The sequence below is a fragment of the Microcebus murinus genome, chromosome 2 (assembly GCF_040939455.1).
Source record: "Microcebus murinus isolate Inina chromosome 2, M.murinus_Inina_mat1.0, whole genome shotgun sequence".
NCBI lineage: Eukaryota > Metazoa > Chordata > Mammalia > Primates > Cheirogaleidae > Microcebus > Microcebus murinus.
Genome location: NC_134105.1, coordinates 33,752,393 through 33,779,432, shown reverse-complemented (window position 1 = coordinate 33,779,432; position 27,040 = coordinate 33,752,393). Strand labels below are relative to the sequence as shown.

Genomic DNA, 27,040 nt, shown 5'->3' with positions numbered 1-27,040 from the left:
TTGAGGCAGGAGGATCGCTTGAGGTCAGGAGTTCAAGACCAGCCTGAGCAAGAAACAAGACCCCATCTCTACCAAAAATAGAAAAAATTAGCTGGGCATGGTGGCGGGACCTGTAGACCCAGGTACTCGGGAGGTTGAGGCAGGAGGATTGCTTGAGCCCAGGAGTCCAAAAGTTTGAGGTTCCGGTGAGCTATGATGACACCACTGTACTCTACCTGGGGCAACACAGTGAGACTCTACCTCCATAAAAAAAAAAAAAGGCAATGAAATAATGTCATTTACAGCAACTAGGGTGGAACTGGAGACGATTATCCTAAGTGAAATATCTCAGCAATGAAAAAACAAACACTACCTGTATACTCTAATAATTGGGAGTTAAACAATGGGCACATAGAGATATAAAGTTTTTTAGAAAGCAAGAAGAGGAAAGGGTGGGAGGGGGTGAAGGGTAAAAACTTATCTATTGGGTACAATGAACACTATTCTGGTGATGAGTGCATTATAAGTCCTGACTTAAGTATTCTGCAAGGTATCCATGCAACAAAAACATTTTTACCCCCTTAACATTTTGAAATAAAAAATAAATAAATAAATTTAATATTCAGGTAATCAGTCACACCAGATGCATTTCAAATGCCCAATAACTACATATAACTGGTGGCTGTTACATTAAATATTACAGATATACAACATTTCAGTCATTGCAGAAAGTTCGGTTGGAATATTTGACTGAGTATGTGGGATTTATTTGTCTACAGTATTAATAAAACAATACAAATAATTATAATTGGCACATAAAAATTAGTGCAATGTATGTTTTTGAGAATAAGAACTACCATCCTATAACTACTAATTATGTAATATTATCAACAATTTGTTTAATCTATGCCATAAACTGAATATTTAAAATATACCAGATCGGCCAGGCACGGTGGCTCACGCCTGTAACCCTAGCACTTTGGGAGGCCGAGGTGGGTGGATTGCTCAAGGTCAGGAGCTCAAAACCAGCCTGAGCAAGAGCGAGACCCCATCTCTACTATAAATAGAAAGAAATTAATTGGCCAACTAATATATAGAGAAAAAATTAGCTGGGCATGGTGGCACATGCCTGTAGTCCCAGCTACTTGGGAGGCTGAGGCAGGAGGATCACTTGAGCCCAGGAGTTTGAGGTTGCTGTGAACTAGGCTGACGCCACAGCACTCACTCTAGCCTGGGCAACAAAGTGAGACTCTGTCTCAAAAAAATAAAAAATAAATAAAATAAAATATATCAGATCTTACAAACATACAGATAAAAGGAATACGTTCTAGTATTTAGTAGTACGGTACAGTAATTACAGTTAACAGCAATATATTGTATAATTTCAAAATAGCTAGAAGAGAAGATTTGAAATGTTCTCAACACAAAGAAATAAGGTATTGGATATTTTAAATACCCTAATTTGATCATTATACATTGTATACATATATCAAAATATCATGTGTACCCCATAAATATTTTAAAATATTATGTATTAATAAAAAATAGAAAAAATAAAAGCCTATAATTCTTGGGCATTTGAACATATGATAAGATGATTTCACAATATATGTATTTTCTTTTTGTATTTTAGGAAAATGTGAATGAACGATTATCACAAAGATGATATTTGAGAAAACTTTGTCTATAAAGTAGTTGTTTTTCCCATGAGTTCAAGTCAATTTTTGTAGTGGTTGTTTATGTCACTTTTTTTGTTACGAGCCAACTGTGTACCCAGGCACTAAACCAGCCACTTTACATGGTCCCCCCCCCATTTTAAAGATAAGGTTGTTAAGAGTCAAAGAAAGTGAGAGACTTAAAGCTATAAATAAAAAAATAAAGCCACCCCTAATGAAATATTAGGTCAAGGCAGTTTATCATCAATGACTGTTAAAACCATTAGGTGACTAGCTGACAAGAAACTTTATAATGGATGGATCAGGCCAACAACACCAGAACCCACTGCTCAGTCCTAATAGCACAAAAAGAAAGACAATCAGATTATGTATCTTCTAATTTGATGCAATAGAAAATATATAACACAACTTATGAAGTAATTTCAACAAAAAAACATGAATCTGATCAAATCTCTAGAGCTAACCATTGGGATGCTGGGGAAGAAGGGAACTTTTAGTTTAAGAGATATAACAACCAAATTAAATGTCTGGATCTTGTTTGCATCCTGATTTGAACAAACCTCCAGTTTTGTTTTGTTTTTTAAAAGGATTAATTATGAAAATCTGAACACTGGATAGTTGATATTAAGGAATTGTTTTTAATTTTTAGTTCTTTTACAGTCATACAGAGGTGTTTACCAGTGAAATAATTCTGGGATTTGCTTCAATGCAATCCATCAGAAAGGTGGGGAAGGAGTTGGTAAAGGGTAAAGATTAAATAAATTCATCTTTGTGTTACTAATTGTTGAAACTGAGTGATGGATACCTGGGGACTCATCATACTGCTCTCTAAAACTTTTTTGCTTGAAAACATCTAAGTAAAAATAAAAAGTAAAATGTCAGAGCACACAATGGGTATTCAATAAATACATGCTGGATTTAATAAAGATTTTTGAAAAGCAGGCTCTTATATGTTTGGTTAAATCGAGAGATTATTGATGGACATGTTTATGGCAGTAGATTTGCAGTGGGAAAGAAACACTACATTGAACCTATTCTATCTAGAGTTATTCTCAGGAGTAATTACACTTTTTAAAAAATATCACTAGGTTACAATAAGGCAAGGAGTACAGATATTTGAAACAGACTTTCCATTTACATTCTAAGAGATACTAAGAGGAAAAGAATCTCCTAGCAAGGAAACTTACACAGAGCCACTCAGAACCTTTTGCTTCAGATGGGCCCAGGCCTGGAGCTTGAGCTATACCAGAGTTAATGTAGCTGATAGAGCCCAAACATTTACCCAACTCAAATGAACATGTTCTCCAGAGCATAATGAGCCTTAGCCAAAGCCTCTAGGGAGCCATGCATAAGTAGCTTTTCAAAAATATCTTGCAGAAAATTTCTCAGTTGTTTTAACATTGACCTATTGTGAAGACAGCTGGAATCTAAATTAATACTTGACATTTTGGCTCTAATTCTAGATTAACAGAGAGGGTTCAACCCATTATAAATGCTTTAAAAACTGAGATTTTAGAATTTTAATATGCCTGAAAAATTTTCTTCCTTCCTTCCTTCCTTCCTTCCTTCCTTCCTTCCTTCCTTCCTTCCTTCCTTCCTTCCTTCCTTCCTTCCTTCCTTCCTTCCTTCCTTCCTTCCTTCCTTCCTCTCTTCCTCTCCCTCTCCCCCCCCCTCTCTCTTTCTTTCTTCTTTTTTTTTTTGAGACAGGGTTTCACTCTGTTGCCCAGGCTAGAGTGCAATGACATGATCATGGCTCACTGAGTTCAAACAATCCTTCTGCCTCAGCCTCCTAAGCCTGGGCTGAAAGTTATTTTCTAATAATATTTCTAATTGTGTTAATTTGTAGTTTATAATTCAATTAAATATGGTATTGATTGCCATACAATACAATATTATACAGAGACAGTATGGTGTAATAGTTAAGAGTGTGTGCTTTAGAGCCAGACTGCCTGGGTGTGAATCCCAAATTTGCCATTTACTAGCATAGTGACCTTGAGCAAGTTACTCAACTTCTGTATGCTTATATTTCCCCATACAAAAAATGGAAATAATAGTAGTAATCAGAGTTTTCCAGAGAAACAGAACTGTTAGGAGATACATATTGATAGATAGATAAGATTTATTTCAGGAGCTTTCCTATGCAGTTGTGGGAACAGGCAAGTCTGAAATCTGTAGGGCAGGCTAAAATTAACTCTTGGGCAGGATCTGATGCTGCAGTCTTAAGGCAGAATTTCTTCTAAGAGAAACCTTAGTTTTGCTTTTAATCATTTCAATTGATTAGATGAGGCCCACTCAAATTATTGAGAATAATCTCCTTCAGTTAAAGTCAACTGATTATAGATGTTAACCACATCCACAAAATACCTGCACAGCAAGACCTAGATTAGTGTTTGATTGAATAGGTAGGTACCATAGCTTAGTCAAATTAACACATAAAATTAACCATCACACCTACTATCAAATTCATAAAATTGTGATAATTAAATGAGTTAATGCATGTAAAACACTTAGAATACAGCCTAACATATAGGAGACATTCATAAAGGCTCAGTATTAATAAAAGAGCTTTTCTATGTAACATCATATGTAATATTGAATCTTGCTTTGCCAACATTTAGTAAATACTGATAATAAAGTTCTATGTCTAACATTGTGGGAGATTCTGTTGACAGTCACTAAAGAATCATATTATTTCTTCATGGGAATGAACCATGGAGGTAATTTAGGCCAGCATCTCATCTTAAAAATGTAGAAGCTGAGGTCTAATCTTTTTTTTTTTTCATACTATAACCAGAGCGGTTTGTTGTTTGGTTTTTTACATATATGTAGTGGTGAACAATACACAGAAAAAGCCCTGCCCTCATGGGCCTTACATACTAATAAGATTCCCACTGATAACTATTTCTGTCTCATATCTAACCAAGATTCTTACTCATTTTCATGCAGGAAGGGAAGGAGGGATTGGACTCAGAGACTGTGCTGCAGGCCAAGTCTACCTAAAACTGATAAAATAGAAATGTTTCTACTCACCTTTTAGACTCAAGAGCTTGATGCCTAAGCTTTTCCACATGGATATCTCTATCTTATCGGAAGATTTTCTCTGCATTTTTTAAGTCTGCCAGGTCACAGTGGTAGCTCTGAAACTCATATATGCACCTTTTACTATTTGCCAAATATTTCTCCAACAAATACGAGATTTTTTTTTTTTTTAGAGATGGGATCTCACTCCGTCACCCGGGCTGGAGTGCAGTGGCACAATCATAGCTCACTACAACCTCGAATTCTGAGCTCAAGTGACCCTCCTGCCTCAGGCTCCGGAGTAGCTGGGACTACAGGCATGCGCCACCATTCCCAGCTAATTTTTCTTATTTTTTGTAGAGATAAGGTCTTACTATGTTGACGAGGCTAGTCTCAAACTCCTGATATCAAGCAGTCTTACCATCTTGGCATCCCAGAGTGCTGAGATTTACAGGCATGAGCCACCATGCCAGGCCAAGATTATTTAAAATTGCTTTCCTGTTTACAGTGTATGGTTAAACAGGAAAGTCTCTGCAATTAGCCTCTCTTTTGTTCCTGTCTCTATTATAGCATTGGGCATGTCATATTGTAATCATTTACTTATGTGTCTGTGATTTTTGGTGATAAGGACTTCGTTGTGGTAGTGAAATACAATGAAAAGAAAATGAACTTTGGAGTCAGTCAGACCTCCTGATTTCCAAATCCCAAGTCTATCACTTGCTAAGGCTTTGGGCAAATTTCTTAGCTTTTCTCAGCCTCAGTTTACATACCTTTAAAATAAGGAAAATAATACTGACTTCATACAATTTTTGTGATAAAGTATTAAAAGCACCTAGCGCTTAACAAATATTTAATGTTTTCATCCTGTTTTTCAATAGCATTCCTAGGCCTAGCGGTTGAATACTTAAAAGGTCTCACCAAACTTTTGTTGAATGACTGATTAGATGAATACATATTCTTGTCAAAGGAGAAGAATCATATTCAAAGTAAAGAATAAATAGAAGCCAGGCATAGTTGCACACATCTGTAGTCCCAGTTACTTAGGAGGCTAAAGTGGGAGGATCCCTTGAGCCCAGGAGTTCTTGTCCAGCCTGGGCAATATAGGGAGATCTCATCTCAAAAAAAAAAAAAAAAAAAAAGAATAAGTAATGTTTGAAAATGATTTGCTATTTATTTGATCTTTTTCAGTTTAGTTGTAACTTTAAAATGCATTCTCTGTACATTTCTAAATTTTTTTTTTTTTTTTTTTGAGACAGAGTCTCGCTTGTTGCCCAGGCTAGAGTGAGTGCCGTGGCGTCAGCCTAGCTCACAGCAACCTCAAACTCCTGGGCTCAAGTAATCCTGCTGCCTCAGCCTCCCGAGTAGCTGGGACTACAGGCATGTGCCACCATGCCCGGCTAATTTGATATATATATATTAGTTGGCCAATTAATTTCTTTCTATTTATAGTAGAGACGGGGTCTCACTCTTGCTCAGGCTGGTTTCAAACTCCTGACCTCGAGCAATCCGCCCGCCTCAGCCTCCCAGAGTGCTAGGATTACAGGCGTGAGCCACCGCGCCCGGCTCATTTCTAAATTTTTGATGCTGTATGCCAAGTGAGTAGAGGTATAACACGACATAGTCTCATTGTGCCAAGCTATGCCTTCCATGCCTCAGAGGTTTCTTGCCACATGGTCACCATTTTAGAATTGTATGTTTTAAGAAAGAAATGTCCTTGTTCTTCCTTTTGTCCTTCCTCATGACATTCTTTTGGTTTCTCTATCATTTATAACTCACCTTACTCTAGATTATACTGATGTTATTTGTGGACTTGTTTTTGCCTACCACATGAAGCTCAACATCTACTATAGGAGTTTTTAACTTATTTGGGGTTCCTTATTAACCTTTTTTTTCTTTTTTGACACCAGGTCTCACTCTCTTGCCTGGGCTGGAGTTCAGTGGTGTGATCATAGCTCATTGCAGCCTCCAACTCCTGGGCTCAAGTGATCATCCTACCTCAGCCTCTTAAGTAGCTGGGACCACAGGCGTGTGCCACCATGCCCAGCTAATTTTTAATTTTTTTCTAGAGACAGGGTCTTACTATGTTGCTTAGGCTGCTCTCAAACTCCTGGCCTCAAGCAATCCTCCTGCCTCGACCTCCCAAAGTATTAGGATTACAGGCATGAGCCACCATCCATGCCCCTTATTAATCTTTTTGAGACTATGAATAAGGGTAGAAACTATTCCCTCAGAAAAATGTACATATGTACAAACAAAAGTTTTCATATTAGTTCAGGAGGTTCATAGATTCTAGGGTAAGGACTGTTTTTATAGATTGTTCCTTCAGAGCAGTATCTGAATTTAATTGACCTCTGTGTCTATGGCAGAGTCTACCATATATATAGGAAATACTCAGTAAATAGTTTCTGAATTGGTGGATTGAAATGCAAAATGAAAATCTTTTAGTTTCTGACTATAGAATCTCTAAACACAGTTTGTTTTTTCTTTATTTCCTTAGGCTTTCATCTGAGTGGCACAGTAACTGAGCTGGCCACTGCTTCTGAACCAGCAGTGACTTACAAAGTTGCAATCAGTTTTGATCGATGCAAAATCACCTCAGTGACATGTGGCTGTGGAAACAAGGACATATTCTACTGTGCTCATGTGGTAGCGCTCTCACTCTACCGGATCCGTAAACCAGACCAAGTCAAATTACGTCTTCCTATCTCAGAAACCCTTTTCCAGATGAATAGGGACCAGCTACAAAAGTTTATTCAATATTTAATCACAGCACACCACACTGAAGTTCTGCCTACTGCACAAAAACTGGCAGATGAGATTTTGTCCTCCAACTCAGAAATCAACCAAGTAAACGGTAATTGTACATTTTTGTTGCAAAAAAAAAGTCATTTTCACCATCACTGTCACCAAAGTAACCCTCATGCCTCTACTTTGTTGCATGTTTAGAGGTTGGGACATTTCTACAATTTCAATCACTTAACCTTAATAAGTTCATTCTATCCAAACAACTATGTTTAACTCTTAGTTTCTTAAAGTAATCCAATTGTCTATCTCAAAGATTTTGATGAAAAAGGAAAGAGAATGTTAGAGTTATATATTGATCTAGTTTATTGACTTTCTTAATTGATACAATTCCTGTCCTAGGAGCCTGAAATATTCAACAGTGAGAGAAAGCACAAAATAATTTGTGTGATACAGTGAATTGAGATGGATATGAGAATTCACATGACATTTCAGGATCCTACATAGCATCAGAATTATCATAAGGAGCATCTGTTGGCATTGTGCTTATGAGCTACATAATGATAGCTACATAATGGTAGTACATAATGGTAGAAAGAGCTTATGTTCAGTCATTCATTCAAGTATTTATTGAGTAATTACCATGTAAAGAATGGTAGTTCATGCAAGGAATAGTGCTGATTGTTGAAGGGATAAAACAGTCATGGTTCCTGAATTCAAGTAGCTTATAATCTAGTAGAAATAACAGACAGCTCTGAAATAACTGAAATAAGTGCTTGTGGGTTTGGGCGTTTTTTTGTTTTTGTTTTTGTTTTTGTTTTTAATGACAGAGTCTTGCTCTCTTGCCTAGGCTGGAGTGTGGTGGAGTGATCATAGCTCACTGCAGCCTCAAACTCCTGGGCTCAAGCGATCCTCCTGTCCTAGCCTCCCGAGTAGTTAGGACTGCAGACACATGCCACCATGCCTGGCTAATTTTTTCTTATTTTCTTTTTAGAAACAGTGTCTCACTGTGTTGCCCAGGCTGGTCTTAAACTCATGGCCTCAAGTAATCCTCCTATCTCAGCCTCCTGAGTCTCTGGGATTACAGGTGTGAGTCGCTGCACCCGGCTCAATCAATGTTTGCTTTTATAATGAAACCAAATTGTAGAAACTTAATTATAGACAACCATTGAAAAATTTTGAGAAGAGGGGTTATATGAGCCAATTTTTCATTTTGTTTATTAGGTCCCACTATGTTACAGGCACCATTAAAGGGACTTTATATATATTAATTAATTTAGTTTTTAAAGCTACTCTGTGAGGAATAATAATTTCCACTTTATAAATAAGGAAAGTTTTTATAATCTAGGCTCATTTGACTTCAAAATTTATATGCTTTATGTTTCTCTAATCTACCTCTCTCTTTTTGGAAGGTAACTTTGCTACTAGTATGAAAGAGGCAATGAGGACAGGTGGGTAGCCTGCATAATACAGTAGTCCACGTACCTTTCCCAGTTGTTCAATAGAGCCAATCAGGTTCTACACACAACCCGGCATTCCTCAAAAACAAGGATATTCAGACAAATAGGCTTCTAGGAGCTCTTTCTAACTAGTAAAAATATTCTGTTGCTTTATACTCAAAGTTGTAGTGATTATATAATAACTGAGCTCTCTCTATTTAAGAGTAGTTCTCTATATCTCTTCTTATCCCACATAGGGAGGCTGTTTTACTTCTCTGGCCTCCTTAAGTCTAGAGCTCTTAGAGACCTGAGTTCTGCCCCATGCCCCAGATCTATAGCACCAGAGAGAAGAATAGCTCTGTACCCCAGTAACTGGGCTGTGGCCTGCTTTTGTGCCTCGTTCCCACTGTCTTTTTCCCAGAATTATTTATTTCCAAGCTCTCTTGCCTTTTCTTGAACTGACCACCTTGGTTCAGGACCTATGTTGCACCTCTCTTTTCACCATCACTGTCACCAAAACAACCCTCCTCCCTCATTACCACTGTGCTGAAGAAACTTTTATCCTTCATTATATCTACCACCCCAGGATCTTATTATTTGTCTGAAATTAAGCTGAAATTGCCACATTGAACTTGAGATGTGATTCTCAACCTTCCCCAGGAACTTCTGTATATGTGTTTATCCCACACTTATATTAGCTTTCTACTCCGGGTTCCATAGTATTCCACAAGGCCTTTCTTGATCTATTTCTAATATCCAGTGCTGCTGTAGGCAGTGATATGAAAAATAGAGATACCACAGAGGTAAAATGGACTGGACTCACCATCCAGATGTATAGTATGAGTAGGGAGTGAAGAAGGTGATGATGACAGAAAACTGAATTCCAGAATGTCTAACTAGGATGGCATTGATGGATTTGATAATGATGTTGCCATTCATTTAGTGAACTAAAGAGAAGAAAGGAATGTGAGATAAAGATGAATTCAATTTAAGTTTGAGATGCTTATAGAACATTTATGTGAAGATTTTGATAAACAGTTGGATATATGGATCTGGAACTGAGGAGGAAAGTCAGAATTTTGGAATCAGTAGCATAGAGATTATATTTGAAGTCATGTTTCTGTTCCCTGCTGCATCTTCAAACACTTAGAAAATCTTCCTTCTCCTCTTTCCCTAACCTCACTCCTCGCCAAAACGGACTTAAAATAGCAGGAATAAGATTTCTAAAACTGCTGTCTGCCTGCTTTTAATCTAAAGAGCACATCCAGGCTTTGCTCTACTCCCCATTTCCATGAAACCATTTCCTATATTAGTCCCTATATGTGTTTATAGCTAGGCATTGCCTTGTGCTCTTGGGATTGGTGATTCAAAGTTACACTACTTTGCCAACTCTGCCTCTAGCACTACTCCATGCCCTGTTTATGATTTGCTGTGGTAACTCCATACTCCAAGATTCTCTGGGATACAGCATCCTGGCCAGGGCCCTGGTTCTATTGAATAGAAAGATTGAAGACCAAGATAAAAGTAAGATAACTTGAAGAGTCAGGTCAGGAACCATGTTTGCTAATTTCTGAGTCTCTGTCACTAAACATGGCACCTGAAAAATAATAAATGCTCTATAAATGTTTATTGAATGAATACATCCTTGAATATACAAGTGATGAAAGAGGAGCCACTGTAGGAATTAGCAAAGTAGAATAAGAAAAAGCTAGCAAGTTATTATCAAAGTCTGTGTAGCATGGAAATTCAAGAAGTAAATGGTCAACAGTGTGGAATACTGTGGAAGATACAAAGTAGAACTAACAAATACAGAAAGATAATTTGGGGGAAATAGAGACGATGCAGAAAGAGGAAAACTTTGAAAATTATTAATATCATCATAGAAATAAAAAGAAGATATTGCAATCATTAAACTAGACGCCATGAAAACAAATTTGGAGAACAGAAAAAACCCATGAACATTACAAATTTTGTGGCAGAATATTTTAAAACTCAATAGAAGTATTGGAGAATAAAGTTAAGGAAGGTTCCTACAGAGTAAAGCAAAAAGACAAAGAGATAAAAAATAAGAGGAAAAAGATACCAAAAATTAAGAGAACACATCCTCGAATTCGTGTTTAAATAATAGAGGTTCCAGAAATAGAAAATGGAGCTAAAGAATTCGTCAATGAAATAATTGAAGAAAATTTTCTAGAACAAATACATGTGAGCTTGCAAAGAAAAGATTCCACTAAATGCCTAGCGAAGGGAATAGAGGAATATTTTTAATAAATGGTGCTAGATCAATTGGCTATTCACGTGAAAAAAAATTGAGACTTGATTTCTACTTCATACCATACAGAAAAGTCAATCACAGATGGACTGCATATATAAATATGAAAACTAAAAGAATAAAACTTGTAGAAGAGAAGAGAATATCTTCATGTCCTTGAGGTAGGGAAAACTTTTTCTTTAACAGGAAAAGACTGATAAATTGGACAACATTAAAAATGATAAACTACTATTTATCAAAGGTATCAGTAAGAGACAGAAAAGGCAAGCAAATAGTGGGAGAAGATATTTATAACACATATAGCTGACAAAAGGCTTATATCCTAAATGCAAAAGAACCCCTACAAATACTAAAATAGACAAGAGACTCAAACAGACACTTAACTAAAAGCATATCCAAATGACTAACAAACATATTAAAATGTGCTTTAACTAATTACTAATCAGGGAAATGCAAATTAAATTCATAATAAGATATTACTACATATCCACAAAAATGGCTAATTTTTTAAAACTTTCAGTATTGAGTATTGGTGAAGATTTTGAGCAACTGGAACTAATATATTAATATTGCAAGTGGGAATATAAATTGTTATGGTCACTTTGGGAAAGAATTTGGCATCATCTAACATATGCATATCCTATGACCCAGAAATTCTTTTCCTAGATGCCTACTCAATGGAAATGGTTAGCATAGTTTGCAGTAGCCTAAAATTAGAAACAGTCCAAATGTCCATCAGCAGTAAAATGGCTAAATAAATTGATGCATTCCTGTAATAGAATACTAAATATCAATGAAAATAAATTTTGCCAAACATAAAAACATGAGTGAATCTCTCAAACATGATGTTGAGTGAAAGAGGCCAGATACAAAAGAATACATCTTGTGTGATTCCATTTATGTAAAGTTCAAAACAAGTTCCTAGTGTTAGAAGTCAGGATAGTGGTCAACTTTGGGGAAGAGGAAAGGAGATAGTGTCTGGGAAAGGGCTTGTTGGGTGCTGGTAGAGTTCTATTTCTTGACTTCAGTGACAGTTGCACAGTTATTTATATAATCACTATGTGATAATTAATCTGTATACTTAATATTTGTGTACTTTTCATAATTTATATTACACTAAAAATTTAGTTAATTTAAAAAGCTCTGTGTGTGCGTATGTATACCATATGTATATGTACAAATACATGTCAAAAAGACTGGAAGGAAATATTCTTATATTAACAGTGGTAATCTATGGCTGGTGGGATTATGAGTGGATTTTTTATTTTCTTTCTTTAGTGTATTTTCTATAATAAATATATATTTTATAATTTAAAAAAGGATAGTTAAGAATCAAAGAGAAATGCAGAAAGAAGAAAACTCCAAAAAACTATTAATATCATCATAGGAATAAAAAGAAGATATTGCAACCGTGAAATAGGAACTAGACTTAATGGCCCCCTCAGAATCGGTCTCATTTTACAAACTCAGTGCTACTTGGAGCCTCAACCCACACAATGATTTGTTTCATAATTACTTATAAAAGACATCCTTTCCATTTTATCTTCACTTGTTACCATTTCTCTTATAATCCTTAGGAAAGAACTATAACATTAAAATATCACTGAGATAGACTTGGCCCACTTTGCCACTACTGAATGTAGGGATTTTCATACTCGTCTCTTTTTATGAAAAGATTAAAATGTTCTAACCAGTGGACATGTATAGGGACATTTTAATTTGATTTAATTTTTAAACCAAAGGATTTTTTAAAAAGATTTTACCTGGGAGTTTGTAAGGGATGGCTGAAGCCAGTTTGTGAACTCCAGGCCTAGTTTATTTGGTTAAGATGATCTGTACTCTTGTTCATTCATTCCTAAATGCTGTCCTCTACTATACTACCTGACCTTTGAATGTTGACATTTCTTATAGATTAATCTTAATTTTTCTCCTCTTAATATTTTACATCATCTTTGTAGGCTATCTCAGCTATGTCCTTGACTGTAAATGTCATCTTTGTACTATGACTCACAGATTTATTTCTTCTGAGCTTTAGATGCTATATCTATCTGACTGTTTAACATAACAGAGACATTCCAAGATCAATACATCCAAACATAAATTTATGATCTTCCTCCCCAAACTTGCTTGTCCTTCTGTATTCACCATCTCAATAAATAGCACCACCATCTAGCCACTGGATCATGATGGAAACCTTGCAGTTATCCCTAACACCTTTTTCTTTCTTGTATTCATGTGCATTCTATTGTAAGATCTGTTCATTTTACCTCTTAATTTTCTACTTCTCTATATTGACACTGCCATCACCCTAAATCAAACCACTGTAATCTCTCATCCATATTGCTACAGTAGCCATCTAATTGATCTTTCCATACTTACTATTGCTCCCCCTTCTATTGTTCTTCACACAGCCATCCAAGATGACTTTTCTGTAACTGCAGATATTGTCATATCACTTTTTGTTTAAAATCCTTCAATGGCTTCCTATCGCTGTCAGGGTAAAGTTCTAATTTCTATAGCCTACAAAACCTTACACGATCTGGCTTTTGCCTACAATCTCACATGACATTGCCTCTCCTTAAGGGAATACCATGCTTTCTAATCTCTCTTTCTTTCTTTTTTTTTTTTTTTCTTTTTGCATACTATTTCTGGACTGAATCTAATCTCTCTTTCTATCCCTCCCTTATTATAGTCATATTTAATTACCAAAGTAATTTATGACTTCATACTTTTTTGGAAAAAAATAAACAATATTTTCCCCACTCTCTGCCAGACTAACTCCTGTTCATTCTTCAGAGCTCAGCTTAAATGTCACTTTCTCAGGGTAGGATTCTTTGACCTATCTTTCTTTCCACACAAAAAATGTGTATGTATGATTATTTGCTTAACATCCCTCTCCAACTGTAAGCTTTGTAAGGACAGAGACTGTATCTGCTTTGTTTACCACTATACATCCAATATTTGGCACAGGTACTATTACATATCAGGCTCTCAATAAATATTGTTGAATAAATTTAAATGTGTTAGAAAATTCTTCTTGGGGTCTCTTGCCAATTTATGCTCTTCCCCAGATGACTTTGATTGCCTTGGCAGTCAAACCAACTCCTTGTAGTTTGTTATCTCAGTGTCCCAAATATTGATTCATTCCCTTTTTTCCTGCAACCACCCATTTTAGCAGCCTCAATTTCATATCTCCTTATAGACCAGCAAACATTTACATGATTTACCTTCCCTTCTCTCCTATCAAATAAACAAACCCTTTTGAAGTTTTAGGTGAAATTTTACTGTTAGTAACTCTCAAGGCTTTGCCTTATCTTAGCCCTATCCAGAAGTTTTCTATAATTGGCACACTAGGTATTTATAAACTATGCCTTATTTCTTCCACAACTACTGCCACTACCACCACCTAGGCCCCAAGTGTTCTTCACTTTTCTCCATACCTCTTCAAATCCTTATAGGAAGTATCACTCCACACTTCCAGCCAGTTGATTAAGGCTAGCTCCCCTGGGAGACTGGGTCCTGTCCCTGCTTTTTCATATCCTAATTTAACCACTCAGGGGTCAGACTTGCTATTTAAACCATCTCTGCCTTCTGCTGCTAGAGCACTACTGCTGTTCTTTCCTCCCTGCCCACCTTCCCATCCCTAGCTCCAAGATACTCAAAAACCCAGTCCTTGGTTTAAGCTAGTTTATCTCAGTTCCATCTCTGTGGAGCTACTGAAAACAGAATCCTTAGAGGTGAGACTCTGTAATCAGCATTTTTAACACAACCCTCCCCCACCCCAATGATTACTCTGTATATTAACCTTTGAGAATCACTGTACTGCTGAGAACTCTATACTCACTGTGGGAAAAATGCATTATTCTGACTAATCCCACATTCTATGTAGTAGAACAGACCAAGAAAGAATGAGATTTGGCTGTCTTTAGACACACCATCATAGCTTATGTTCAGGGCTCCTGAAACTAACTTGTGGATCACAGCAGTATGAGGCTGGAGGCCAAAGTATAGCCTTATAGTGAAGAGCACAGGCTTTGGAGAGAGACCAACACATAGATTCTGGCCCATATATTTTCCACCTAAGTTACTTACCCTATCTTAACTTCAGTTTCTTCATTTTAAAATTAGGATAGCCAGCCACAGTGGCACATACCTTTAGTCCCAACTGCTTAGAAGGCTGAGGAGGGAGGATCATTTGAGCCCAGGAGTTTGAGAACAACCTGAGCAAGATAATGGGACCCCATCTTAAAAAAAGAAAATAAAATTAGAATAATAGTACTGTCTGATAGATCTGTTATGAAGGTTCCTTGGAATTTATTCAACAAATATTTATTGAGTACCTACTGTGTGCCAGGTACTTTTTTACATGTTGTAAATATACCACCAAACAAAACAGTTTCTGCCCTCAAAGAGCATACATTCTAATGGACATATGTATAAAAACATCTTAGCCTCTGGCACGTAGGAAGACTCAATAAATGGTTGTTATTAACAAATATTTAAGGATAAAGAGTATAATTAATTTTGCTTTGCCACTTTGGGAATATAAAAGAAGTATAGGATATAATATTTGCCCACCTGAAGCTTAAATCTAGATGGTCAATGAGACATATATTTGTTTATTCTATAAATACTAACTCAGCGCTATAATGAGCCACACATTGTGAAATACAAAAATAAATCCCTATTTAACAATTTCAATTTAGTTGGGAATATATGAGAAATGCACAATTCTAATGTAAAACACAATGCAACAGAAGTAATGATAAAGTGCTATGCAGAACATTTAAGAGAAATAACAATAAAATGCTATGAAGAGTGTTATTGCCTTTATATGTTGAGCTTATGAGCATAAAATGTGCTACTTTTGGCAGGTGGCAATGGGTCTATGGCTAATTCAGTGATGGGGTAAGAAAAAAAAAGCCCCTCTTCCCAAGTAAACTAAGAAGTACATGGACCTTGGCAGGATTAGCCTCTCTGTACACTTATTTATGGTTTCCATTTCTCATTACAGCCCTGACTCTAGGGCTAAGGTAATACTGACAAAGAAAATGATTGTTTTTTTCACCAAAGAACAAGTTCGAGGGAGGAAGAAAGTAAACAAAGACATATGAGTAAAGTCATAAGGAAATATGGTTTACTTCTGGGAACACTGTTTCTGGCTGAAGCATAGCAAAAGTATAAGGGAAGACAAGATTAGAAATGAAAGATAGTGCCTGAGCATAGAGGGCCTTGAATGCCATGCTAAGGCATTTGGACTTAATTTAGTAAGAATTGGCCATTCCCAGACATTTGAACCAGGGAAGTGGGAAGTGGTATGATCATAACTATCTTTAGAATAAAACATTTGAAGTAGCATATAGTAGATACAATAAACTGGCAGATCATGTGTTAATTAGTATTTGTGGAATGAATAAATATGTGAGCCCTCCTAATTTCTTGGAGAATAAGATGCACTAAAAAGCTTAGCAGAAGAGTAGCTTTGTTGTATAGACCCAGATTTTATTTAAGCAGAGCTCTGACATAGGGAAATGAGGAGAAAGGTAGACAGATTAAAACAATACATGAATTTGTAACCTATTGCTTGACTACAACTACAGAGTGTTGACTAATGGCCTATTATCACTTGGAGGCAGGTTTCTAATAATTTGCCACAAAATTAAGTTTTAGTCACTGTTGTACTGCATGGTGACCACAGTTAATAATAATGTATTATATATTTCAAAATTGCTAAAATAGATTTTTAACATTCCCACCACATAAAAGATAAATTGTTGAGGTGATGGATATGTTAATTAGCTTGATTGAATTTTTCTATAATGTATACATAGATCAAGATATCACATAAATATATACAATTATTATATGTCAATTAAAAATTTTTAAAAAACTTGTTATAGGACTCTGTCTATAAGAGAGTGAGAAAAGATTCAGTTTTTATTTCACAAATATTTCTGAGTGCCTGTCACATTATCAGCACTATGCTATAGGTAATTCAGCTGTGGATTCAACTAGGGATTCAACTGTGAGCAAGAAGTTAACAGACTACTAGAAGAGAGGGATGTGTAAATAACTACAACTAGGTTTTAAATGGTGTTGTCGAGGTGAGCTCACATATGGAAGATATTTTGAGCATAAATTAAAAAAATTATATCACCCTATATGCAGCTCTACCTGTGCTATTATAGTGAAATTTAAAAACGGAATTTATATTCTAAGAAGTATTTTTTATTTTAAAATAATACATAGTCCAGGCACAGTGGCTCATGCCTGTAATCCTGGCACTTTGAGAGGCCAAGGCCAGAGGATTGCTTGAGGCCAGGAGTTTGAGACCAGCCTAGGCAATGTAGTGAGACTCTATCTCAACAAAAATATTAAGAATTAGATGGGCATGATGTAGTCCCAGCTACTGAGGAGAATAAGGTAGGAAGATTGCTTGAGCCCAGGAGTTGGAGGTTACAGGTAGCTATGACCAGGCCACTGCACTCCAACCTGGGTGACAGAGACCCTATCTCTTAACAAAATAATAAAATAGGCTGGGCATGATGGCTTATGCCTGTAGTCCTAGCACTTTGGGAGGCCAAGACAGGAGAATCACTTGAGCCCAGGAGTTTGAGACCAGCCTGGGCAATAGCAAGACACCATCTCTATAAAAAAAATAGAAAAAGTAGCTGGGCGTGGTTGTGTGTACCTGTAGTCCCAGCTACTCTGGAAGCTGAAGCATGAGGATCACTTGAGCACAGGAGTTTGAGGCTGCTGTGAGCTATGGTCATGCCACTGCACTCTAGCTAGCCCATGCAACAGAGCAAGACTCTGTCTCAAAAAAATTATAATAATAAAAATTTTAAAAATAAAATTTAAATAATACATGTATATTAAGGCATATTTGAACTTCATAGAAAAGCACACACACAAAAAAGTCAACCTTCCTTGGGAAGAAAACCCACCGTTTTCATGTTCTGTATTTCCTTCTAGGCTTTTTTCCCACAGGATGGTATTCACAGACCTTGGAAGAGGCTACAACAGAGATTTACATGAATATGAAACCAGCATTAGATCACTTACATTTATTTAGGACCACACAGTTGAAAAAGCCCATATTAAAGTAGAATAATCTATCTCTATTTGAACATGCTCTCAAAGTGCCCCTCCAGCTGAATGTGTAGCATGTGAACTCAGGGGATTTGTTTCACTATTCCTTACAGGTGCCCCTGACCCCACAGCTGGGGCCAGCATTGACGATGAAAACTGTTGGCATTTGGATGAAGAACAGGTGAAAGAACAAGTGAAGCTTTTTCTCTCCCAGGGGGGTTACTATGGCTCTGGAAAGCAACTCAACTCAATGTTTGCCAAGGTAAGATATGAAAAGATGTTTTTCTTTGGTTAACTTTTTAAAGCTAAACTGGGCTCACCACACTTCAGGCTTCACACATTGTATGTACCTAGCTTACTTGACCTAGCTGTACTGAATGCTTGAAATCTAATGGGAGAGGCTGATCAGAGCAGACCTGAGCAGGTTGTATCCAGGGAGCCCTCCTACATCCCCTTGGTAGTCCTGTTGCTTCTTCACCTCTCTCTTAATGAGTTAGCATTGCTGGAGCGTTTTAGCAAGGAAACTACCTTCTTTCTACTTTTAGCCCAGTACTCCCCAATGAAGCCTTGAAGACTAGAGTTTCAACAGTGTCCCTAAAGAGACATAGTATTTTGAAACTGGGGTCTTTCACAAAAGGCTTTCCTTTTTTTTCTTAACACCTTTAGTAAGATATAGTTCACAAATTGTACAATTCATCCATTTAAAGTGTACAGTTCAATGACTTTTACTATATTTGTAGACATATGTAGCCATCACCACAGTCAATTTTAGAACATTTTCATCACCTCAGAAAGAAACCCCATACCCTTACTTGTCAAACCGCCCCCCATCCTTCACATCTTCTTCCCTCAGCCCTAACCAACCACTAATCTACTTTCTATCTCTATAGATTTCCCTATTCTAGACTTTCATATGAATGGAATCATTCATATAGTATGTGACTGCCTTCTTTCACTTAGCATAACATTTTCTTTTTTCTTTTTTTTTTTATTTACCTGCAGAAAATGGAGATAACATTTTCAAGATTCATCCATGTTGTAGCATGAATCAGTATTTCATTCCTTTTAATGGCTGAATAATAGACCATTGTATGGATACCCACATTTTGTTTATCTATTTATCTGTTAGTGAACATTTGGGTTGTTTCCATCTTTTGGCTATTATGAATAATAAATGTTGTTCAAATTTTGGGGTGGACATACATTTTCCTTTCTCTCTCTCATAGTAGAATTGATGGATCATATGGTAATTCTGTTTAATCATTTGAGGAACTACTAGACTCTTATCCAAAGTGGCTGTATCATTTTACGTTCCCACCAACAGTGCATGAGGTTCCAATTTCTTTACATCCTGGCCAATACTTGTTATCTGACTCTTTGATTCTAGCCATGCTAGTGGGTATTAAGTTGTATCTCATTGTGAACATCAGGCTTTCTCGGTACATGCAGACATCTTGCTTATAGAGAAAGAGGCCTTCTTTCTGGCTTTTTGGATATATTATGCTCAGATACTTCATTTTTGCCTCTCTCTTCTCCACTTCTTCTACTCTTTTATGATGTGCAATGACCAATCTCTTGCTCCTTATGTGTCAGGTTCGAGAGATGCTGCGGATGAGAGATTCCAATGGAGCCAGGATGCTGACGCTTATAACTGAGCAGTTCATGGCTGACCCACGACTCACACTCTGGAGGCAGCAAGGCACAAGCATGACAGACAAGTGCAGGCAGCTCTGGGATGAGCTAGGTAAGTCCCCATTTCTCAGAGAAGTGCTTTGTCCTGCCATCTTGCCCTGGGGCAAAAGTATTAGTTAATACTTGCTGTCAATCATTGCATGTATCTCGCTAGTCCAGCTATGGAAGACTTGGCTTCTACAGAGGCCACCCAGAGTAACTCTGAGCTCACTTTTGTTGCTTCCATAGCATTGTGCTTTGCTATTGACATCAAGCATTCCATACTGGATGTTACCACATAGAAACCTTACCTGAGAGAAAACCTTGTCACTTGGCTTCTGTGACATGGCACTAGCCTGGCTCTCCAAATACTTGTCAGCCTCGCTTTTGTTGCTTTCCCTGGGTCTGTCCTGTATCTATCACTCCTAGCCAGACCTCTTAGACATAGGGCAGTTTCCAAGACTTGGACTTTGGTCTTCTATTCTTCTTTCTGTATATTCCCTTGAGAATTTTTTTTTTACTATCATGCTTTAGAGCTTATGTATATGATGATCTCGGCTTTATCTTCTACCACTTATCTAAGTTCTAGTCCCATATTAAGAGATGTCCATTGACCATTTCCACTGACAAATCCAAAATTAATTCAGGCCTTCTCCTACCCAAAAAAAAGATTCTCTTGACTCTGGCATTGGCCACCACTATTCCTAACTCTACCAGACTTAATGTCAAGCACTCATTTTTCTTTCATTCCCTAAATCCATTTGCCAACTTCATTTGATTTCTTGACCTTTAAAATGCAATTTATTCTGAGCCTCAGACCTTTTATTTAAAAAAAAGAAAGGCCGGGCGCGGTGGCTCACGCCTAGTAATCCTAGCATTCTGGGAGGCCAAGGCGGGAGGATTGCTCAAGGTTAGGAGTTCAAAACCAGCCTGAGCAAAAGTGAGACCCCCATCTGTACTAAAAACAGAAATAAATTAATTGGCCAACTAAAAATACATAGAAAAAAATTAGTCGGGCATGGTGGTGCATGCCTGTAGTCCCAGCTACTCAGGAGGCTGAGGCAGGAAGATTGCTTGAGCCCAGGAGTTTGAGGTTGCTGTGAGCTAGGCTGACGCCACGGCACTCTAGCCAGGGCAACAGAGTGAGACTCTGTCTCAAAAAAAAAAAAAAAAAAAAACTAAAAAAAAAGAAGAAGAAGAAAGAAAGAAAGCAAAATAAATAAAATGCAATTTAATGTCTATTCCCACAGTTTATTTCCCATCAACACTAGTCTGGTTGAAGGCCTTAAAACTTTTAGATTAGATTAGAACTGTGGCTTCCTGAATGGCCTCTCTGTTCTGGTTTCTCCCCCATCAAGGCAGTCCTCTTTGGTCATCATTTCTCTTTATCATTTCTCCACTTCAAGGCCAGTTTTGCAGTGCTAATACTGAACACTTTGCCCTGTTTTCAGAATCTTCCATACCCTGAACTCAGGGTCACACACTAGTAAGTTGTGACTCTAACACTGGAACCCCAGTCTATCTGACTTTAAATCAAACATCCCTCTGTAACTTCTCCCTCAATTCTATCTTGTTACGGTCTTTTTTTCTCCAAAGTGCATATTCCTTAAGAATTTGAAATTAGCCTTCTTCAGTTTCATCTGAGGCCTGAATGTCTTAGAGTAATTTCTGTGCCAATCACACAATTGTGCTATGGACTGTGCTTGGCCTTTGGAACAAAGGTAGTTGAAAGGAAGTGAGCAGAGCTGGCTCCAAGTGCTTTTAAAGATCTTGTTATATACTTGAGTTCATTGGAAAAGCTCTTGCTTCTGACATTTTCATATCTAAGAAATTTTCAACCTGCCAAGAAACCCTCAGTATTATGCTAAGACAGTGGTTCTCAGACTTTTCTGAATCATTTGGAGTGCCTGTTTAAACAGGTTGCTGGGCTCTGTCCCCAGAGTTTCTGATTCAGCAGGTTTGGAGTGGAGCCTGAGATTTTTTATTTCTAACAAGTTCCCAGGAGATTCTGATGCTGCTTATCAAGAGACTATACTTTGAGAACCACTACACTTAAGGAAGCAACACTAAAGTACAGTGCATTCATGGTTTCCCTAACTGTTCTAAGGACTCCTTACTGATTACAAGGTTTATTTACCTGGAAAAACCCTAGACAGGGTTTGTAGTAACGACAAATATCATAGAGAGAAGTGGGCTCACTACTTGTAGTTCCTGAGCTAGAAAAAATAGAAGTAATAAGATATTAAGTTTCCTTATCTCCCCACTTACAAATCTATTAACCTATCCATATCTATACCCATATGCTTTGCCTTCTCTTCTATTAAAATTCACACAATATCCTGCTCCCATGAAAGGCCAATCCTTACGTATTTGCTCTGGGTTCTATCCCATCTGCTTTTCTCAGTAACTTTGCTCATGCAATTATTTCCTTTCTTTGGCATCATTTACTTTTCTCTCTCTACTGGATCATTCCCATTAGCACACAGATATGCTCTAATATCTTTAATCTCAATTTTTTAATTGATGCTCTAATTATACCCTCCAACTATTACCCCATTTCCCTTCTTCACTTCAAAGCAATACTTCTTTAAAATGTTATCTGAAGTCATTCCTTCCATTTGCTCGTCTCTGTTCTTCCTTTAGCCCACTCCAGTTGGGATTCCATTGCTCATTACTGTCACTCTACTGAATTGGCTTTTGTGAAAACAGCCAGTGACTTCCATATTGCTAGATATGGTCATCACTTCTCATTTCTCATCTTGACTTGACCTCTTAGCAGTTTTGAATAAAGTTAACCATACTCTTCTTAAAACTTATTCTTCTCTTGGTTTCCACAACTGAACACCTCCTGGTTTCCCTCCTACATTCCTGGCTACTTTCTCTCAGTCTCCTTTGCAGCCTTCTTTGCCTTTCCTCAACCCTTCTAAACACTGAGGACCATGCAGTACCCACTTTCCTATCTACGTTCTCTACCTAAATGATTATGTTCAGTCCCATGGTTTTTAGATACCCTCCAGATAGGGTAAGTCACAAATTTATGGCACTAGCCCTGATCTTTCACCTGTGCTCCAGCCCGTGTCCAGCTGCCCACAACTTCTAAGAAACACTTCAAATTTAATATGACCATCATAGAACTCATTTTCTTGCCAAAACTTGATTTCCCCTTGTTGTCCTCATGTCAGAACACAGCATCAGAATGTATCTCATTGCTCAAAAAGAAAATTTAAAAATCATCCTTAGTCTCCTGTTTTCTACTTTCTACATTCAAACCAAGATCTGTTGGCCTTCAGAGTTGGAAGATTGAATGTGATAAAGTACTTAATATAATGCCTAGCCAATAAAAAGAAATAAACTATAGCTATTATTTTGTTATATTTAAATTATAATGATTGTGTAAAATTTTAACTTTCATATTAGTTACCTTTGCCTAGAGTTTTTTTTTTTTTGAGGCAGAGTCTCACTTTGTTCCCCAGGCTAGAGTGAGTGCCATGGCGTCAGCGGGGCTCACAGCAACCTCAATCTCCTGGGCTCAGCTATCCTGCTGCCTCAGCCTCCCGAGTAGCTGGGACTACAGGCATGTGCTACCATGCCCGGCTAATTTTTTTGTATATATATTTTTTTAGTTGGTCAATTAATTTCTTTCTATTTCTGGTAGAGACAAGGTCTCGCTCAGGCTGGTTTCGAACTCCTGACCTTGAGCAATCCGCCCGCCTCAGCCTCCCAAAGTGCTAGGATTACAGGTGTGAGCCACCGCGCCCGGCTTGCCTAGAGTTTTTGATACTTTTTTTCAGTTGCAGGAAAATATGCTTTTGTATACTGGTAACATAGTCCCATGAGTATTGTTATATGTAGGCAAGTGTAGGATTTTTTGCTTTGGCTCTTTCTTAGAGATGTGACAGTCTCTGAGTATTTTTGAAACAAATTCATAAGGACTTAATTAACAAGATGGAAAACTCATTTTTAACTTACAGGTAAAAGTACTTGTACTTACTTTCTAGGGATCCCCTTCTTAATTTCTAAATGCCTAGAAAATAGGAACTCGTACATGGCTAGAGTTAGCACCCTGTTTCTTTACCTCTTAAGCCTCCCTCAACTTACCCAATCTATTTTCCATTCCTATTATACTATTGATTTTGCCATCCCTAAGGTCACCAGAGTCCTTCTAGTTGCCCAAATTTAATAGCCTCTTTTTTGGTCCTCTTTTCTGCCTGTGGAGATTAAATATGAAGATCCTTTTCTTCATTGTAGATGAAAAGTACTTCTTAAACCTGTAAAATAAATGTTACTATTACTATAATCCCCTTAAGAATCCTTGTTATAATTATCTGATATTGAGGTAAAGATGGCCTTTTAAAACATTTCTATTTGGCTTTTAGAGGCTTGAAATAGTATCTTAGTGTACCTCCATCCATGGATTTAGCTCCATCCAAAGGATGTTTAAATTAAGATGCACTGCAGCCAGGCTTATTGCTAATTTGAGATTGAGAAATTATTTGGCTCAGCCACATAACCAACCTTGAATAGAAAAAATAGGTTTGCTCGAAAAGGAGGGTATTGTGGTCAAAGAAACAGTACCCATTGGTTATGTCAGATATCTGATACTCTGCTGCAGTAACAGAGAATCCAAGGAATGGTTTTAAGATATCATAAGTTAAGCAGCAATTTCAAAATCCAAGTCCAAGTCATTTGTCTTAGAAAAAAGAAATACCTGCTGGGCATGGTGGCTCATGCCTGTTATCCTAGCACTCTGGGAGGCTGAGGCAGGCAGATTGCTCAATGTCAGGAGTTCGAGACCAGCCTGAGCAAGAGCGAGACCCCATCTCTACTAAAAATAGAAAGAAATTAATTGGCCAACTAAAAATATATAGAAAAAATTAGCCGGCCATGGTGGTACATGCCTGTAGTCCCAGCTACTCAGGAGGTTGAGGCAGAAGGATCGCTTGAGCCCAGGAGTTTGAGGTTGCTGTGAGCTAGGGTGACACCATGGCACTCTAGCCAGGGCAACGGAATGACTCTGTCTCAAAAAAAAAAAAAAAGAAAAGAAAAAAGAAATACTAAGATGTGCCAAGTAATATGCTAGCTATACCCTTTACAAATGTTATCTCATTTAATTCTCACAATGTCACTACAAAGTAGATGTTTTTATGATCTCACTTTTACAGTTGAGGGATTTGAAGTTCAGGAAGTCCAACTAGCCAAAAAATGAAGCATATTCTGAGTACCTCCTTTCCATCCCTGTGCTTGTACTAAAATGCCCTTCCTTTATGCTGCTGTTTCTTTTTTTTTTTTTTTTTTTTGAGACAGAGTCTCGCTTTCTTGCCTAGGCTAGAGTGAGTGCCGTGGTGTCAGCCTAGCTCACAGCAACCTCAAACTCCTGGGCTCAAGTGATCCTGCTGCCTCAGCCTCCCGAGTAACTGGGACTACAGGCACGAGCCACCATGCCCGGCTGATTTTTATATTATATATATTAGTTGGCCAATTAATTTCTTTCTATTTTTATGGTAGAGACGGGGTCTCACTCAGGCTGGTTTTGAACTCCTGACCTTGAGCAATCCGCCCGCCTCGGCCTCCCAGAGTGCTAGGATTATAGGCATGAGCCACCGCGCCCGGCCTTATGCTGCTGTTTCTATCCTGAACATATATCTTTATCTTAATACTTATTATATTTAAATGGCATTATGTTTATTTATCTGTCTCCCACACCAGAAAGCTTCTCATGGGTAGGAATACTGTCTTGTTCACCAGTACAGGGCCTGGAACATATAATGCTCTTAATAAATATTTATTAGACAACAGATTTGAGCTTAGAATTCAAGCCTAACTCTGTCTTCATCATTACAGGCATACAGATTCATATATCAAGATAGTCACTCTACTTTAAGGAAGCTTTGGGAAGAAAAATTAAGCAAGTTCTGAAGATCTTAGCAATTTTTTTTTTTTTTATTGAGGAAAGCTGAAGCTTTGGAAACTTTCTATACCAACTAAAAATAAAACTGAAACATTAAGGCTTACCTATACATCAAAGGAGAAATATCAAGAATGTGGGTTGCTTTATTTTCCAGGAGCTTTATGGGTGTGCATTATTTTAAATCCACACTGCAAACTGGAGGAAAAATCCTGTTGGCTGCAACAACTGCAGAAGTGGAGTGACCTAGATGTCTGTCCCCTGGAGGATGGGAACTATGGACATGAGCTGCCCAACATCACCAATGCACTTCCCCAGAATGCCAATCACAGCCCAGGTGAGTTAAGTGTCCTTTTAGGTTCTTTGTGAGTGGAACTTCAAGGTCGGAGGGTAAACTTTAGAAGAAAAGGAGCTAGATAGCCTTTTGTTTGTTAGAATTTCCATTTAAATAAGAAAAGCCTGTCTTTTTGTTCATCTTGAAATGGCAAACCTTAAATAAGGATAAGATTTTATCTTTTCCATTGGGGTTGCTGTCCTTTTCCACATCTAGAGTGTCCTTACAGTGCCCAGCATAAAGTCCTAGAGCCCTTTACCTGACTCCTCTCTACCTTTCGGGTTTTTCATGTCTACTGGAACTCGGCCTCAGTTGGGGTTGGTTTTAGCTCAAAAGACTTAACTTAGGGGAGGAACAGAAGGTCTATAAAAAGCAGTTTAAAAAATATCCTGAGAAAGTTACCTTTCTCTGTTTTCCTTGAGTTTTTATACAGCAAATGTCTGAGTGGGGTCATCCTCCCAAATTACTGATAGGACTCTTGCCTCATTTTAAGACAAATCCAGCGCAGTGATACTATACCCTCCATCCTTGGGGCCCACTGGCCTGGAGACATCACTGGGCATCAGCATTCATATCAGTTTCAGTTAATCTAACTCAGACTATTTGATGTTGGCAATTGATTGTTCTTTAGCCCACTAAGAGCCTTTATTGGTGGGAGATTTTTTTCAGACATTGATTTTATACTTGGTTCCTTTTATTTTAAATGATAAAGATATTGGTATTTTAATCTCGAGGAAATCACTTAAATTATTGTTTTTGTTTGGTCATCTTTTACTGTACCATAATTAGTTGAAAATATATATTTAAGACAATATATTTAAGACAACTAAGGTAATGAAAGGTGAAAGCTATAATTTTGCCACTTCTTTACCTGTTCTTGGCACTCATCTAGCTTCTGTAACACAGGAAGCC

At 37.4% G+C, this 27,040-nt stretch overlaps 1 protein-coding gene across 1 annotated transcript in view; it reads left to right on the top strand.

Moving 5' to 3' along the window:
- The window catches only part of ZSWIM5 (zinc finger SWIM-type containing 5), a 138,229-nt gene that overhangs the window by 87,203 nt on the left and 23,986 nt on the right, over positions 1–27,040 (top strand). Inside the window, exons 2-5 of the mRNA XM_012775986.3 lie at positions 7,171–7,527; positions 18,332–18,480; positions 19,812–19,962; positions 25,952–26,131. Coding sequence (XP_012631440.1) covers positions 7,171–7,527; positions 18,332–18,480; positions 19,812–19,962; positions 25,952–26,131 — 837 coding nt within the window. The remainder of the gene's footprint in view (positions 1–7,170; positions 7,528–18,331; positions 18,481–19,811; positions 19,963–25,951; positions 26,132–27,040) is intronic.